This window comes from Elephas maximus, chromosome 9 (genome assembly GCF_024166365.1).
Source record: "Elephas maximus indicus isolate mEleMax1 chromosome 9, mEleMax1 primary haplotype, whole genome shotgun sequence".
In the NCBI taxonomy this organism is placed as follows: domain Eukaryota; kingdom Metazoa; phylum Chordata; class Mammalia; order Proboscidea; family Elephantidae; genus Elephas; species Elephas maximus.
Window position 1 is genome coordinate 58,433,274 of NC_064827.1, and position 18,007 is coordinate 58,451,280.

Genomic DNA, 18,007 nt, shown 5'->3' on the forward strand with positions numbered 1-18,007 from the left:
TTCCCCAACTAGATTATGAACACTGAAAGCAAGCATTGTGCTTTTTTTTTTTTGGGGGGGGGGTGGTGGTAGTGAGGGATTTCTCTTCACAGAGTCCTCAAAATAGTGCTGTCACAGAAGGTACCCAAATATTGCTGATCCAATCTAGAGCCAAATACTCTAATAATAACTTCCTTAAAAAACCAAAACCAAACCAGTTGCTGTTGAGTTGAATCTGACTCGTGGTAACCCTATGTGTTGCCGAGTAGAACTGCATTCCACGAGGTTTCCATGGCTGCGACCTTTCAGAGGCAGATCAACAGGCCTTTCTCCCAAGGCATCTCTGGGGGGGTTTGAGCTGCTAATATTTTGGTTAGCAGCTGAACGTTTAACTACCCACAAACTCCTATAGCTTTGTTATTACCATCTAAATCAGAGGTTGACAAACGTTTTCAGTAACAGACCAGAAAGTAAATGTTTTAGGCTTTCTGGTCCATGTGGCCTCTGTTCCAACTACTCCATTCTGCCATTGTAGTGTGAAAGCTGCCACAGATGGTACATAAATGAATGAGCAAGACTGTGTTCCAAAAAACTTTATTTATGGACACTAAAATTTGAATTACATAAAATTTTCACCTGTTACAAAATATTTTCCTTTTAGCAAAATACTACATAAGAATATATACGATGACTCAATTTACTCGCCTCAGCCCTGGTAAAAGAGTCAAATGGAAAGTTCCACAGAAGCTCGATACCCGACTTGGGCCTTGCAGGGTGAGTATGACCTTTTCCAGTGTGTGAAGTGGGAACATATTTAATTGTTATATGTATGCAAAAAAGACATACAGATCTACTTACCTTATTCTGACTTATTTTTGAAAGGTTTTCAAGGCCAAGGTTATAGATTTCATAAGCAAATAATCTGGAAGACTACACCCAAATCCAAATTGAAAAGCATGCCTTTATCTGAAGATTTTTAAATATGGCAAATACATACATTTTGTCTATCTCCAGTTAGATGTGCAAACTCCACCATTTCATTTCCAAATTGACTGAATATTTGGACAAACTCTTGAAAACTATTCACTTTCTCTAGTCTTTCCATAGTTGTAAGAACCTGCAAAAGAGAGAACAAGAGTATTTTATTAGCCAGGTGATAGATCTGAGACTGAGACTTCAAGAATGAGTAGAGAAAAAAAGAAAGAAAATTCTGAATTCTAGGGGAAAGCTGAGGAGTCTGAAAAGATGACAGAGAAGGAGGATTTCAGACAAGCAGAAACAGATTCAAAGGTAGAATCATCTAGGGAATGATTTTTGGGACAGAGAGACTCGGGCTGATTTGAGAGTAAAATGAAAAGAATAAAAGCAATGACTAAGTATACAAGAGAAGTTTAACAACACCTGGAGAAGGCAGAAGGGACAGGACTACAGTAATAAAATCTTCAGAGAACTAGGAATGGCGTGGGACAAATGATGACAAACAGAAGCTTTAAGGTTCAGTGAAACAAAATTGGAGGAACCTCATTAACCTGAGGAAAGAAGAAGGCCTCCCATCTGCAGAGTGAGGGGTTGAAAGGCAGGTTTTGGACTTAAAGAGCAGGAAAACCGTTTGGGTCAGTCAGGAATTGCTTATGTTGAAAAAATTAATTGCCAAGAAGCTTCAGACAGTCAAGGGTGAACGGAGAGCCTGAATCTGTAGTACAGCCAACAGACATTGTTCTGTGTTTTCTTGACATGAGAAAGAAATGGATGTGGAACATATTTTCAAATACTTTTCTCTAAAATAACAGTACTGGATTAGTTTTAGTCAGACCAAGATAGGCAAAGAAAACACAGATATCCTGTGTTTATGTAGCTTTAATGAGGATATGATATTTGGCATGTTAATCTGCCCTGGCAGCTCAGGAAGTCCAGGCAACTAGCACAGATAAGAACACACACCACTGAGCAGGAACTCCGCCTTTCAAAGAGGGGAAAATTTTTCCTATTCCTCTAACATTGCCTAATCTATCTCTTTGTTTTTTTTTCCTTAAACTAATACTTTTTGATTCACTCAACACTCATCAAATGTCTCAAGTTTTTCTCCTCAAACCCTCCCAGACAACCCATTCCTGCGCCGACTGCGCCCCTTCTTGCCTAGGGAATTATCCAAGGAAAGAAATGATTGTAGATGCCCTGGATTCTCAGTTGATCTAGGAACACCAGTATAATCTGAGACACTGGAGGAGTTCTGGACTGAAAGAATTGGAAACCATTCTCTAAGTTTTGTGATTATCCAGTAATATTTAGGGATTCTGCATACAGAAATTTTGTAGCTGCAGATAACTGAGAATATGGTTTCAGTGGCTGAATTTTTTTCTTTTGCTCATAAATTGTTAACTCTTTGACTTGGAAAAAAAGGTGCTGATGGGTTCAGAATTTTTACCAACTAGGTTTCTATTACATACATAGCTATGGTTTGGCTTTTCTTCCTGGATTTTGTACACATGAACAGCTTTTACCAAGAAGCAATGACAAGTGGATAATAATTTTCTGAGAAGGAAGATTTTTTGCATTCAAAAGTTTAGGTACAGTATGTACGAAGTTTAGGAATTACATGTATAGAACAAACACCTCTTTTAAATTATAGATATTTACAGTTATAAACAATTATAATATACAAGCATTGCCAAATTACTGGTAATTAACCTTAAACACACACACACAACTTTTGAACAACCCTGGAAGACACAAGTACAGAAATATCAGAAAGGCAAGTACCTTATTTCTTGATGTTATTATCTGCTTAATGACTACACGGTCTGCCAGCAACAGCACTTTTGTCACTGAAGAAAGAAGTAATCTTGCAGCCTTTATAACTCCTGTTTTGTCAGTAAAAATTGTGATCTGGCCATCAGAGTCTGGATGATTCAAGTTGGTTATATCTGTAAGTGCTGCAATTGTTTCTCCTACCAAGAAAGGCAAGTGGGAAAAGTTAAATGGAAAATAATACACACTTATATTAAAGTCCAGACTATCCCTTAACCTTGAAGGTAGGTTTAACCATGGGCAGAACTTCGGCTTTGGAGTCTTAAATCACTAATGTGAATGGCTCATCCTTGATGAGCAGAGGGATTATCATATAAGGCTTTCAAATGACAAAATAATAGCACACACTAAAGAACTGGGACAAATTTTTGTCTTCACCCACTTTGAAAAATACAACTTTTGTTTCCAGTCATATGGGAAGTGACACAATCTAAAAAAACCTCCTTCTCTACAAATAGTAAGAGAACTCCCCAGAGCCCAAAACCAAAGAACCTGAAAACAAGAGCAGTAGACAAGTGCCAAGTCTTTGACTGGGGATCTTTCTTGTTATTGTTGTTGGGGAAAGGGGGTATTGTTAATCTCTACAACCCAAAGAGGCTTATGTTTTTATGGATACTCAAGGAGAGAAGACAAGGCTTTGGGCCCTAAGGGGTTACATCTTCAGTGGAAAGGGGGCCTGGAAAAAAATCTGCCTATAGGCAAAAGGGGGCAATAAGGAATCTTGTGTCAGTCAGCCTGGGCTCTGGGTGAGGAAACAAAATAAAACAAAAGTCTCCCTCCTGAGAATTCAAACCACAGGCCGACCCTCACTCAAGTTTGTGGTTTGAATCTATACTTCTTATAATGCCTAGAATAAACCAATCTACCAAGCAAACTCCTAACCCTCTAGAAAAGTTCTCTTCATCACTGTTTCTATCAAAACTTTTTGATTTCTATTATACCAATTATCTATCAAAAAAATATATCTATATAAATGTCTGTTCCCCATAAACATGAAACTAGGCTGTAACTTTTTCCAAACCACCTTCTGTTTAAGAAGATTTAAAAAAAAAAAAAAAAAATTCAATCTTCTTATAATGTTTAAGATAATTTTTAAGTCTTAAATAAACCTGTGTGTATAATGGACTGATTTTCTCATGAAAGCCCTCTTGTCAATACTATTACATACCCCCAATAATGTACTAGCCCACAAGCTAAGAATCTTACGTAAAAGTATTTGAATTTTAATGAACCATAGGATATGATCCCCATGTGTCTGTCAGTTTGTTGTACTGTGGGTGCATGTTGCTGTGATGATGGAAGCTATGCCACCAGTATTTAGATACCACCAGGGTCACTCATGGGGGACACAGGTTTCAGCTGAGCTTCCAGACTAAGATGGACTAGGAAGAAGGACCCAGCAGTCTACTTCTGAAAAGAATTAGCCAGTGAAAACCTTATGAATAGCAGCAAAACACTGTCTGATATACTGCCAGAAGATGAGCCCCCCAGGTTGGAAGGCACTCAAAAGATGACTGGGGAAGAGCTGCCTCCTCAAAGCAGAGTCAACCTTAATGACGTGGATGCAGTAAAGCTTTCAGGACCTTCATTTACTGATGTGACATGACTCAAAATGAGAAGAAATAGCTGCAAACATACATTAATAATTAGAACATGGAGTGTAAAAAGTATGAATCTAGAAAAATTGGTTATTGTCAAAAATGAAATGGAATGCATAAGCATTGATATCCTAGCCACCAGAAATGGACTGGTATTGGCCATTTTGAATTGGACAATCATATAGCCTACTATGCCGGGGATGACAATTTGAAGAGGAATGGTGTTGCATTCATCATCAAAAAGAACATTTCAAGATCTATCCTGAAGTACAACGCTGTCAGTGATAAGATAATATCCCTATGCCTACAAGGAAGACCAGTTAATAAGACTATTATTCAAATTTACGTACCAACCACTAAGGCCAAAGATGAAGAAGTTGAAGGTTTTTATCAGCTTCTGCAGTCTGAAATTGATCGAACATTCAATCAGGATGCATTAATAATTACTGCTGATTGGAATGCAAAAGTTGGAAACAAAGAAGAAGGATCGGTAGTTGGAAAATATGGCCTTGGTGAGAGAAACAATGCTGGAGATTGAATGATACAAATTTTGCAAGACCAACGACTTCTTCATTGCAAATACCTTTTTCCACCAACATAAACGTCAACTATACACATGGACCTCAACAGATGGATTACACAGGAATCAAACTGACTACATATGTGGAAAGAGACGATGGACAAGCTCAATATCATCAGTCAGAACAAGGCCAGGGGCCAACTGTGGAAAAGACCATCAGTTGTTCCTATGCAAGTTCAAGTTGAAACTGAAGAAAATCAGAGCAAGTCCACAAGAGCCAAAGTATGATCTTGAGTATATCCCACCTGAATTTAGAGACCATCTCAAATACAGATTTGATGCATTGAACACTAATGACCAAAAACCAGATGAGTTGTGGAATGACATCAAGGACATCACACATGAAGAAAGCAAGAGGTCACTGAAAAGACAGGAAAGAAAGAAAAGACCAAGGTGGATATCAGAGGAGACTCTGAAACTGCTTTCAAATGTTGAGCAGCTAAAGCAAAACCAAAAGGAAGAAATGATGAAGCAAAAGAACTGAACAGAAGATTATAAAGGGTGGCTTGAGAAGACAAATTATTATAATGACATGTGCTAAGAGCTGGAGATAGAAAACCAGAAGGGAAGAACATGCTCAGCACTTCTCAAGCTGAAAGAACTGAAGAAAAAATTCAAGCCTCGAGTTGCAATAGTGAAGATTCTGTGGGGAAAATATTAAATGACAGAGGAAGCATCAAAAGCAGATGGAAGAAATATACAGAGTCATTATACCAAAAAGAGTTAGTTGACTTTCAACTATCCCAAGAGGCAGCATATGATCAGGAACCAATGGTGCTGAGGGAAGAAGTTCAAGCTGCACTGAAGGCTCTAGTGAAGAACAAAGCTCCAGGAATTGATGGAATACCAGTTGAGGTATTTCAACAAACAGATGCAGTGCTGGAAGTGCTCACTCATCTACGCCAACTGACTGGAAGAGATCCATACTTATGCCTATTCCCAAGAAAGACGATCCAACCAAATGCAGAAATTATCAAACAATATCATTAATATTGCATGCAAGCAAAATTTTGCTGAAGATCATTCAAAAGTGGCTGCAGTAGTATATCAACAGGGAACTGCCAGAAATTCAGGCCAGATTCAGAAGAGGACATGGAACCAGGGATATCATTGCTGATGTCGGATGGATCCTGGCTGACAGCAGAGAATACCAGAAGGATGTTTACCTGTGCTTTATCGGCTATGCAAAGGTATTCAACTGTATGGATCATAACAAATTATGGATAACACTGCAAAGAAAGGGAATTCCGGAACACTTAATTGTGCTCATGAGGAACCTGTACATAGATCAAGAGGCAGTTGTTCGGACAGAACAAAGGGATACTCAGTGGTTTAAAGTCAGGAAACGTGTGCATCAGGGTTGTATCTTTTCACCATACCTATTCAATCTGTATGATGAGCAAATAATCCGAAAAGCTGGACTATATGAAGAAGAACGGGGCATCAGGATTGGAGGAAGGCTCATTAACAGCCTGGGATATGCAGATGACACAACCTTGGTGGCTGAAAGTGAAGAGGACTTGAAGCACTTACTAATGAAGATCAAAGACCACAGCCTTCAGTATGGATTACACCTCAACATAAAGAAAACAAAAATCCTCACAACTGGACCAATGAGCAACATCATGATAAACGGAGAAAAGATTGAAGTTGTCAGGGATTTCATTTTACTTGGATCCACAATCAACAGCCATGGAAGCTGCAGTCAAGAAGTCAAAAGATGCATTGCCTTGGGCAAATCTGCTGCAAAGGAGCTCTTTAAAGTGTTTAAAAGCAAAGACGTCACCTTGAAGACTAAGGTGTGCCTGACCCAAGCCATGGTATTTTCAATCGCATCATATACCTGTGAAAGCTGGACAATGAATTAGGAAGACCAAAAAAGAACTGATGCCTTTGAATTGTGGTGTTGGCAAAGAACATTGAATATTCCATGGACTACCAAAAGAACAAACAAATCTCTCTTCGAAAAAGTACAACCAGAATGCTCCTTAAAAGCGAGGATGGCAAGACTCAGTCTTACATACTTTGGACATGTTGTCAGGAGGGATCAGTCCCTGGAGAAGGAGAGCATGCTCGATAAAGTACTAGGTCAGCAGAAAAGCAGAGGACCCTCCATGAGATGGACTGACACAGTGGCTGCAACAATGGGCTCAAGCATATCAACAATTGTTGGGATGGCGCAGGACCAGGCAATGTTTCCTTCTGTGGTACACAGGATCGCTATGAATCAGAATGGACTTGATGGCACCTAACAACAACAACAGGATGTTACATGATGAAAATCAAGATTTAGGAAGATTAATCTTGTGGGAGCAGATAAAATGGACTGGAAAGGAGAGACTTAAAGCCAGGCTAGTAATCAGACAGTTATTTCAATTACAGGTGTGAGGAAGTGAGGACCTTACTAGATGGTTGTTGTTGTTGTTGTGTGCCATCGAGAGTAGAACTGCCCCATAGGGTTTCCTAGGCTGTAATCCTTATGGGAACAGATTAACAGGTGTTTTCTCCTGTGGAGCTGCTGGGTGAGTTTGAACTGTCAACCTTTCAGTTAGCGCCAAGCTAACCACTGTGCCACCAGGGCTCCTTACTAGATGGCAGCCATAGAAATACAAAAATGATGATAATTGGGAAATACTGAGAGAAGAAAATATGAAATTACCTGACCAGTGATAAGAAGGAAAGGAATAGTGGGGCAGGGGAGGGGAAGGTTCAAGTTGTGAACCTAAGTTGCTTATCAGAAGGGCAAAAGAGCTGATCAATTTAGTTTCAGACAACAGAAGTTAAAATAGCACAGAGATACCCAGAAGATAAAACACTAGATATCACTTGATAAGACAGATTTGGACATCATCTGTATAAGCGCAATAGCTGAAGTTCTACTAATATATCCATTGCCACTGAGTTGACTCCAGCTCATAGCAACCCTATAGGACAGAGTAGAGCCTCTCTGTAAGGTTTCTAATGCTGTAAATCTTTACAGAAGGAGACTGCCACATCTTTCTCCCCTTCTACTAATACAGAAAGTCTAATATAGGAAGTCTACAGTAATGAGAAGGAGCCCTGGTGGCACAGTGGTTAAGCACTCTACTGCTAACCAAAAGGTTGGTGGTTCGAACCCAGCAGCTGCTCTGTAGGAGAAAGACATGGCAGTCTGCTTCTGTAAAATATTTATAGCTTTGGAACCTTATGCGACAGTTCTACTCTGTCCTATAGGGTTGCTATGAATTGGAATTGACTCAACGCCAATAGGTTTGGTACTTTGTAGTTTTATAGTAGCCAGTCTCCAAGATGGCTCTCAATGATCTCCGCCTACTGGGACTCACATCATTATATTGTGCCCTCCCACAATGTACCAGGGTTGATACAGCAGAAGCGATGGTATGTCACTTTCAAGATTAGGTTATAAAAGACACTGAGGCAGCCATCTTGTTCCCCTCTCTGAGGAAAGCCAGCTGCCACGGCATAAAGCAGCACCTAGAATAGAGAGGCCTACATGATGAGGAGCTAAGGCCTTTTGCCCATAAAGCCAGTGAGAAAAAAAGGCCTGCCAAAAAACCAGGGGAGGGAGCTTGAAATAAGTGGCCCAGTCAAAACTTCAGGCGGCTACAGACCCAGCCCACAGCTTGACTGCAACCTCATGAAAGACCCTGAGCCAGAACCACCCAGCTAAGCCACTCTAATTCCTGACCCTCAGAAACTGTGAGGTAATGTTTGTGGTTTTAAGTCACTAAGTTTGGGTTAAGTTGTTACACAGCAAGAGATAACTAATACAAAGTCTTTACGGTAAAATGTAGGGAGGGAAAAAGAGCTTAAACTAAATCTTAAGGCACACAGAAAGTGATAAGGGAAAAAGAAGAGTATCAGCATGAATTGTATCACCAGTAGCTGAAAGGATTAAAATGTTTCCTCTGGACCTCTGGAAATGTTACTATTTCTGTAGCTCTCACTCTCCAAAGATACTACATAGGAGCCTGCACAAAGGGCATTATTTAACCTTCCCCTTTTCTGACTTTTCTAGGCATTTAACTCTTAAGTTCACAGGGTGGAACATTTGGTCAGCTCCACCAACAAACCCAAATGCTCCCTTAAAATCATAAACAAATGGATAAACATTATAAACAAAAGGACAAAAAACAATGTCTATTGCATTATTCAAGGTATAGACTGTTCAGAAATGAGTTCCCTGAAAAAGTCACAAAGCTTTCTTAGGGCTTCATGGTTGTTGTTTTTAATTTGTTATATCTAACTAGCTTAAAATAATAATAATTTTTTATTTTTTTTTTAACTAGCTAGTATTATGCCTTAATATGAAAACCCAAAGTCAGTCAAACACAAATACCTATTGTTCTCCCATGTAATATGTAAAACTGACTAGGTAGCCAAGTACAAAAAAAAAAAAAAAACCCGCTGCCATTGAGTCAATTTCAACTCATAGTGACCCTATAGGACAGAGTAGAACTGCCCCATAGGGTTTCCAAGGAACACCTGGTGGATTTGAACTGCCAACCTTTTGGTTAGCAGCCGTAACTCTTAATACCACTACGCCACCAGGGTTTCTAAGTAAAAACAAAAATACAATAGTTCAACAAAGGAAAGAAAAGTAAAACTAAAAAAATAATGACGACAGCTAATAATAATTATGTGCCAATATTACGCACCACCATGCATTATATTGAAACACATCTATAACATAATATTGTAATATTATTTTATAGATAAGAATATTGAGGTTTAAGAAGTTTAATAGTTTGCCAAATGTCACACTGCTAGCATGGAGAATAAAAAAATAGCTGAGATCAAAATCCAGGAATTTTGACTCCAAAGCCCTAGTTCTTTATCACTACTTTATATTATTTCACTCAAATGAATGTTAAACTGTCCAAAAAAAGAAAGGATCACTATGGGCTGAGAAACACCTTAAAAGAAAAATGCCTTCCATATTATGCAACTCTGGGGGCACTATTCGCTTTCTCTTACCTGAGTCACCACAGGAGGTAGGAAAGGAAAGGAAAGGGCACTTCAAATGAGCAGAGGTGAGAGGCGGAACCCATGAAATCAGATGGCTTCCATAATATTTCATCTATGGAACTGCCTGGCCTTACAGTACTTGCCGAGTACTATAGTCTACTGGAGCCGGTCAGTATATCATGTCCTTTCCCCCCACACCGCCAACAGTGACTCACTATAGAAAGCTAATAAGGTGAGTGGGACTTAAGTTGCCCTTTCATTAAAAAACAAAAACAAAAAAAAAAACCTCTACTCTTAGCTTTAATCAAGGGTTGTTATAAGAAATAGTCCTATGAAGAACATCTCTACATTTCTGGTTGAACTGCCCATTGTATTACGTAATGACTGTTGTATAAACGCCTACACAATAATTTAGTGCTTGGAAAAAAGTCTCTTTCTCCTCCTGATAAGCTGGTTTGTTTCCTTCCAACAATGAGAATTATATAACCTTTTGTTTCCCACATTTTTGCCTTGGCTCCCAGGAAGTGAGAAGACAAATTTCATGCTTAATTAGAGTAAGAATAGCAGCTGAAATTTCTAGCATATTTACTTTCATCTCCTAGTTTAATGGTTTTAGTGTACATGTATCATTTATTGCAGGCAATTTCAAATTTTAAAATTAATCAAATTATAAATTATGAATTTTTCCTGCCCACTCCCGACCCCAGATAATCTATCCCCTATCTCAGTGAGCCCTGGTAGTGAGATGGTTAAGTGCTCAGTTGCTAACAAAAAACGTCAGCAGTTTGAACCCACCAATTGCTCTGCAGGAGAAGGATGTGGCAGTCTGCTTCCATAAAGATTACAGCCTTGGCAACTCTATGGGGCAGTTCTTCTCTGTCCTATAGGGTCACTATGAGTTGGAATCAAATCAAGCGCAACAGGTTTTTTGGTTTTGGTATCCCAGTAAATAACCAGAAGCCTAAGAATCAACCCAGAGTCCTCCTTTCCCTTTAATCAACAACCAAGGCCTATCTATTATGTTAATGACTATTTTCTGTACTCTTCCTGCTCTTTATACCACCATTAACACTGCCTTGGTTTAGCCTGGTTTATTGTAAAAACTTCCATTTTAATCTCCCCACCTGTCTCTAGCCTCAATCATCTCCCAACCAACTCTTACTGTTCATTTCCTCCGTACCACCAGAAAGATTTCTAACACAAAACTGTATGTCTTTCTTCTGGCTCAAAATTCCTCAATGACTCCCTTTCACCTGTAGAATAATACCTGAAGCCATTGGTTAAGAGTTTGGCTGCTAACCAAAAAGGTAAGCAGTTTGAATCCACCAGCTGCTGCTTGGAAACCCTACAGGGCAGTTCTACTCTGTTTATAGGGTCACTATGAGTCAGAATCAACTTGACAGCAACAAATTTATGGGATCACGTAAGATCTAGTTGGTCCCTCCGCATTTACTCAGCCTTATCTCCTTCCCTCCCTTCTCCCCATGATGGCCCTCCAAAAACATCTGTTCCTCCTCAGGGTTACCAATCTCGGTAAACGGCACCACCATTTACCTAGCTGCTCACACTCCAAAGCGTAGAGTTATCCGTGACTCTTCTTTCTGTCATATCCACATTCAAACTATCAAAAAATTCTATTGGCTCAACCCTCACAATATATCCAAATGCAACCGCTTTTCACTACCTCAAATGCTATCACCCAGTCTAAGTTACCATCATTTATCACCTAAACCACTACAACAGCCTTCTACCTGGTCTCCCTTATTCCACCCTCACCCCCATAAGTCTATTCACCATACAGAAGCCACTGTAGTTCCTATCCTTGCCTAAAAGGCCAGACCTGTCCTTGATACTATCTTGCCAGGAATGACCTTCCCCCAGATATTCACGTAGCTGGGGTTCTCATTTCATTGCAGTCTCTGCTCCAATGTTACCTCCTTGAAGGGCCTTTCTGACCCCTATCTCATCAGTTCTCAACTGGGGATGGTATCAGACCCCAAGGGACATTTGGCAATGTCTGAAGACATTTTTAGTTGTCACGATGTGGGTGGGAGGTTGTCTACTGGAATCCAGTAGGGAGAGGCCAGGCATGCTGCTAAACATTCTACAATGCACAGGACAGCCTTCTACAACAAAGAATTATCCAGTCCAAAATGCCAACAGTGTCAAAGTTGAGAGGCACTGCCCTCTCTAAAACAGCATCTCCACTGCTCTCCTAACCCTTACTTTATTTTTTTCTTCAAGATAACTATTACCATTTGATGTTATACATTTATTTATTTACTTGTTCATAGCCTTTTGCCCTCGCTGTAACACAAGCTCCATCAGGGCAGACTTCTGACTGATTTGCACAGGGCTATATAGCCTAGAAGAATGCATGCATACAGTCAGCACTCAGTAAATATTTATGGATAAATGATACTTCAACAAAGTTGAGCTATTTGTATCCCTCAAAAGACCCCAGTCCTCTTAGGCTTCTGTGCCACCAGCTGTGGAGAATTGTAGGCGTTCCTAAAATTTGAAGTCACAATGATTTGTCTGCTGCAGAGTGACTGACATGTAGTAGTGTTTATTTCCAGTTCCTACACGGTGGCAAGTAGGTTAATATGCTCCTCAAGGGCAGAGTCTATGCCTCACACCTCTCTGTATCTCTCACATTTTAATGGCTGGTGGTGAGGATGGCAGACCACTCACTACCCTGACCAGTGAAAGAGTCCCGTGTTTCAGATTTAGGACTTCAGAAGTCTCAAGAGAAGTTCAATACTCCTGGACACTAATTCAGGCCTTTCCTGTCCTGTTGTTATGAACCGTCAAGTTGATTCCAACTCATAATGACCCTATATGACAGAGTAGGACTGTCCCATAGGGTTTCCTAGGCTGTAATCTTTCCAGGAGCAGATGGCCAGGTCCTTTCTCCCTCCCCAGCTGGTGAGTTCAAACCACCATCCTTTGGGTTCGCAACCAAGCACTTAATCATTGTGCCATCAGGGCTCCTTTCTTTTCCTAGGCATCCGTAATTAGAGAGCTAAAGCACAGTATACATCTTTACTCAAAATAAAACAATAATTTGTTATATTCATAACAATAAAATTGGTATGAAAAGCCTTCAAAATCAATATCCACATACCTGCTTGCTTAGCTTCAATACACGCAATATTTATTTCTTCTTTCAAATCCCAGTTTTCATTGGCTATAGCTTCCCCAACTTTAACAAATCTCCCAACTGCCAAGTTGACGGCTTGTCCTACACGTTGAATTGCTTGCAGAGTTTTATCAGATTTTTTGGTATTATCTTTATGATTAATAAGTGTGGTGATCTAAAAATAAAAAATAAATGCAGCATGCTTAAATTTTTATCCAATACCTTTTTTAAAAAAAGCTGTAGCATAAAGACCAAGAAAATTAGGCACAGCATCCTGTACTAGGCTAATAGGCTAAATCAATGGTCAACCCAAAGACGACCAGCAAAGTATCCAGCATCACTCCTTATGACAATTTCTCTATTAGTTAAAATTCCAAATTCACCTGAGAGCAGTGATCTGGGGCAATACGATTCCACAAGGCCCCCAGATATTTCAACAAATCTTAAAGACAGGGGAGAAATAAGAGAAGATGAATTGTTACATTCGCAAAATCCACAGAAAACCAAAGTCCTTCAGGTCTAGCTTCCTCTGCTACAACTACGAGATGCTGTGAGAGTAGAGACAGTATCTTCTTTACCCTGGCATTACACTCCACTGCCTAGCATAGAGCATGGGTTGTACAATGTAGCATGTGTGCCAAACATGTTCACTGAATGAACTAGACACTTTAGAATAAGTATTGTAATTTGTGTTTTATAAAACTCAAACTCAATACTGTCGAGTTGATTTCAACTCACAGCAACCCTACAGGACAGAGTAGAACTGCCCCATAGGGTTTCCAAGGCTGTAAATCTTTACAGAAGCAGACTGCCACATCTTTCTCCTGTGGAGTGGCTGGTGGGTTTGAACCGCCAACCTGTACTTCTCTAAATTTTGTTGCACCCGATTCAAAGTAAATGAAATACCAAGAATTTTAGTACTTGGTTCCAGACTCTGAAATAAAATACCAAAGGTGACAATTTCAGTTCTTTGAAACAAATATAAATCTTCAAAAGGTCTTAGGAAGTTAGTGTGTGGACTATGCTAACATAAAAATATTTATTAAAGAATATGACATGAAACATATAGATTCTAAATAGTACATGTCCAGCGAGTATAATTTTGAAATAACTTGTATAGCTATATGAACAAAGACCAGAAGACAGAATTAAGAGAAGGGAAAAGGAATCACTGTTTATTGAGCAACTACTATGTACCAACCACTTTATATAGTACAGTATTAAGGGTTCTGAATCAGGAAGGCCTATTTCAGGCTGCCACCTTAGAAGACACTCAGGAGTGAAAAGGAGCTTGTGTTTACTAAATCTTCTATTTACATAAAGTTTTTAAAATTTCAACTACAAAGGAGGATTCTACAATTAGGCTAAAATACCACCTATTGTTCAGTTTCAACACTTATTTCACTTCCACTACAAGCATCCTCCCCAGTGCATAGTTAGGTGTGGCTGTCTTCCTCTTACTTGAAACAGTCTGAAAACATTCAATCCTAATACAGGCATGCCTTTGAATTGATATTTGGAGGAACTAAGTCAATTTATAAAATTCCTATTAAAAGATATAATTATGTCCTAAAGTTAACTTCTTTTCAAACTTTTTCAAAGGAAAGTTCCAAAACTATATATGTTGGTTATTTAAAACAAAAGGAGTGTGTGTGTGTGGTGTTGGGTGGGGGGGTGGTATATAGGAAAGCCAAAAGAAATAAAAACCATCCAAAATCCCACTGCCCTGTGAGCATTTGGCATAATTCTTCCAAGTTTTTTTTTCAAACATATACATACATAAACTCAAACACATAGCTTTACAAAATTAAAATTAAACTTCAATTTCCTTATCATGCAAAAAGAGCAACAAAAATAAGGTTAGCTAACATGTATTGAGCTCAACAGTACCAGGCATTATTCTGCATACTAAATCATTCAATGCTTACAACTCTATGAACTGTTGCTGCCAGGTGCCTTCAAGTCGGTTCCAACTCATAGCAACCCTATGTATAACGAAAGACTCCCCAGTCCTGCGCCATCCTCACAATCATTGTTATGCTTGGGCTCACTGTTGCAGCCACTGTGTCAATCCATCTCCTTGAGGGTCTTCCTCTTTTCTGCTGACCCTGTACTTTACCAAGCATGATGTCCTTCTCCAGGGACTGATCCCTCCTGATAGCATGTCCAAAATATGTGAGATGAAGTCTTGCCATCCTTGCTTCTAAGGAGCATTCTGGCTGCACTTCTTCCAAGACAGATTTGTCCGTTTTTTTGGCAGCCCATGGTATTCTTCACTAACACCATAATTCAAAGGCGTCAATTCTTCTTTGGTCTTCCTTACTCACTGTCCAGGTTTCACATGCATGTGAGGTGATTGAAAACACCATGGCTTGTGTCAGGCCCACCTTAATCCTTAAAGTGACATCTTAGCTTTCTAACACCCTAAGGAAGTCCTTTGCAGCAGATTTGCCGAATGCTATGCACTGTTTGATTTCTTGACTGCTTCCTTCATGGCCGTTGATTATAGATTCAAGTAAAATGAAACCCTTTAGAACTTCAGTATTTTCTCCATTTATCATGATGTTGCTTATCGGTCCAGTTGTGAGAATTTCTGTTTTCTTTATGATGAGGTGTAACCCATACTGAAGGCTGTGGTCGTTGATCTTCTTCAACAAGTGCTTCAAGTCCTCTTCACTTTCAGCAAACAAGGTTGTGCCATCTGCATATCGCAGATTGTTAAACATGCCACTTTCTTCTTCATACAATCTGCTACTCAGATTATTTGTTGTGCATACAGATTGAATAAATATGGTGAAAAAAAAATACAACCCTGATGCACACCTTTCCTGACTTTAAACCGTGTAGTCTCTCCTTGTTCTGTTTGAAAGACTGCCTATTGGTCTGTGAGCAGGTTCCTCTTGAGCACAATTAAGTGTTCTGGAATTCCTATTCTTCACAATGTTACCCATAATTTGTTATGATCCACACAATCAAATGCCCCTGCATAGTCAATAAAACACAGGTAAACATCTTTCCAGCGTTCTCTGCTTTCAGCCAGGATTCACCTGACATCAGCAATCATATCCCTTGTTCCACATCCTCTTCTGAATTCAGCTTGAGTTTCTGGCAGTTCCCTATCAATGTACTGCTGCAACTTCTTTTGAATGATCTTCAGCAAAATTTTACTTGTCTGTGATATTAATGATATTGTTTGATAATTTTCACATTCGGTTCAGTTATCTTTCTTTGGAATGGGCACAAATATGGATCTCTTCCAGTTGTTTGGCCAGGTAGCTGTCTTCCAACTTTTTTGGCATAGATGAGTGAGCACATCCAGCACTGCATCCGTTTGCTGAAACATCTCAATTGGTATTCCATCAATTCCTGAAGCCAGGTTTTTCACCAATGCTTTCAGTGCAGCGTGGACCTCTTCCTACAGTACCATCAGTTCCTGATCATATGCTACTTTCTGAAATGGCTGAACGTCAACCAATTCTTTTGGTACAGTCACTCTGTGTGTTCCTTCCATCTGCTTTTGATGCTTCCAGCGTCATTTAATATTCTCCCCATAGAACCCTTCAACAGTGCAACTCGAGGTTTGAATTTTTTCTTCAGGTCTTTCAGATTGAGAAATGCCGAGCATGCTCTTCCCTTTTGGCTTTCTATCTCCAGGTCTTTGCACACGTTTCACTATAATACTTTCCTTTGTCTTCTCAAGCAACCCTTTGAAATCATCTTTTACTTCATCATCTCTTCTGTATGAACTAGATACTATTATTATCTTCATTTTATAGATAATCTAAAATTTAAAGAGGTTAATAATTTGACCAAGGTCACAAAGCTAGGAAGTTGCCTATACTTTTAGTCATTATATTTAAGATCACTCGACCACCTCTTACCTCCCAGGATTATATTAAGAATCAAGAGAAAGACAGCTGGTGAAAGTGCTCTGTAAATTATAATGTGTCAAATAAAATTTTAGTAATTATTCTGTAGAAACAGGAGCTATATTAAATTGGGAGTCACAACCTGGAATTGCCCTGACACCAGATTCTAGAGAGCACCTAATGAACCAGAAAAGAGGGCAGAGAAGGCATCCCATGGGGAAGAAAGAGGATCTGATATACTGAAGAATGCTGCTGTGGAATAAAAGAAGAACTAGGGCTTACTTGATATCTTCTAACAAAAGGTGTCAAGAACTACAAATCATCGACAGAGTATATTATATCCCAGCACTCAAGAGCATGGACTCTGATGTCAGGCTGCCTCGGTTTGAATTCTGGCCATGTGACTCTGTGGCAAGCCATTTAATCTTTCTGTGGCTCAGTGTTCTCATCTGTAAAAATGGGGATAATAGTACCTACTTCATAAGGTTATTGTGAGGAATAAATAAATTAGTAAATGTAAAGTACTTAAAATAGTGTCTGGTATATATAGTAACCCATTGCTGTGGAGTCCATTCCGACACATAGCGATCCTATAGGACAGAGTAGAACTGCCCCATAGGGTTTCAAAGGCTGTAAATCTTTAAGGAAGCAGACTGCCACATATTTCTCCCTCGGATCAGCTGGGAGTTCCAACCGCCTGCCTACCTTTTGGTTAGCAGCTGAGCCCTTTAAGCACTGTACCACCAGGGCTCCTGGTACCTAGTAAGCACTATACAATTTTTAGATAGTATTACACTCGTTGGAAACCCTGCTGGTGTAGTGGTTAAGTGCTACAGCTGCTAACCAAAGGGTCAGCAGATCGAATCTGCCAGGCGCTCCCTGGAAACTCTATGGGGCAGTTCTACTCTGTCCTATAGGGTCACTATGAGTTGGAATCGACTTGACGGCACTGGGTTTGGTTTTTTTTTTTTTTTTGGTTTATTACACTCGTTAGATTTCTAGAAATCCTGTTCCTTCCTCATGTTTGTGACATTATTCTTATTTTCTACACTAAGGCCCTTGA

The 18,007-nt window shown here is 39.5% G+C and overlaps 1 protein-coding gene across 3 annotated transcripts in view; it reads right to left on the bottom strand.

Annotated features, from left to right (window-relative positions):
• CTNNAL1 (catenin alpha like 1) overlaps nucleotides 1-18,007 on the bottom strand; it is a 58,998-nt gene that overhangs the window by 34,163 nt on the left and 6,828 nt on the right. For all 3 annotated transcript variants that reach the window (XM_049896286.1, XM_049896285.1, XM_049896287.1), the window contains exons 2-4: nucleotides 13,061-13,250; nucleotides 2,740-2,927; nucleotides 977-1,096 (exon numbers count right to left, since the gene is read on the bottom strand). In XM_049896286.1, coding sequence (XP_049752243.1) covers nucleotides 977-1,096; nucleotides 2,740-2,927; nucleotides 13,061-13,250 — 498 coding nt within the window. The remainder of the gene's footprint in view (nucleotides 1-976; nucleotides 1,097-2,739; nucleotides 2,928-13,060; nucleotides 13,251-18,007) is intronic.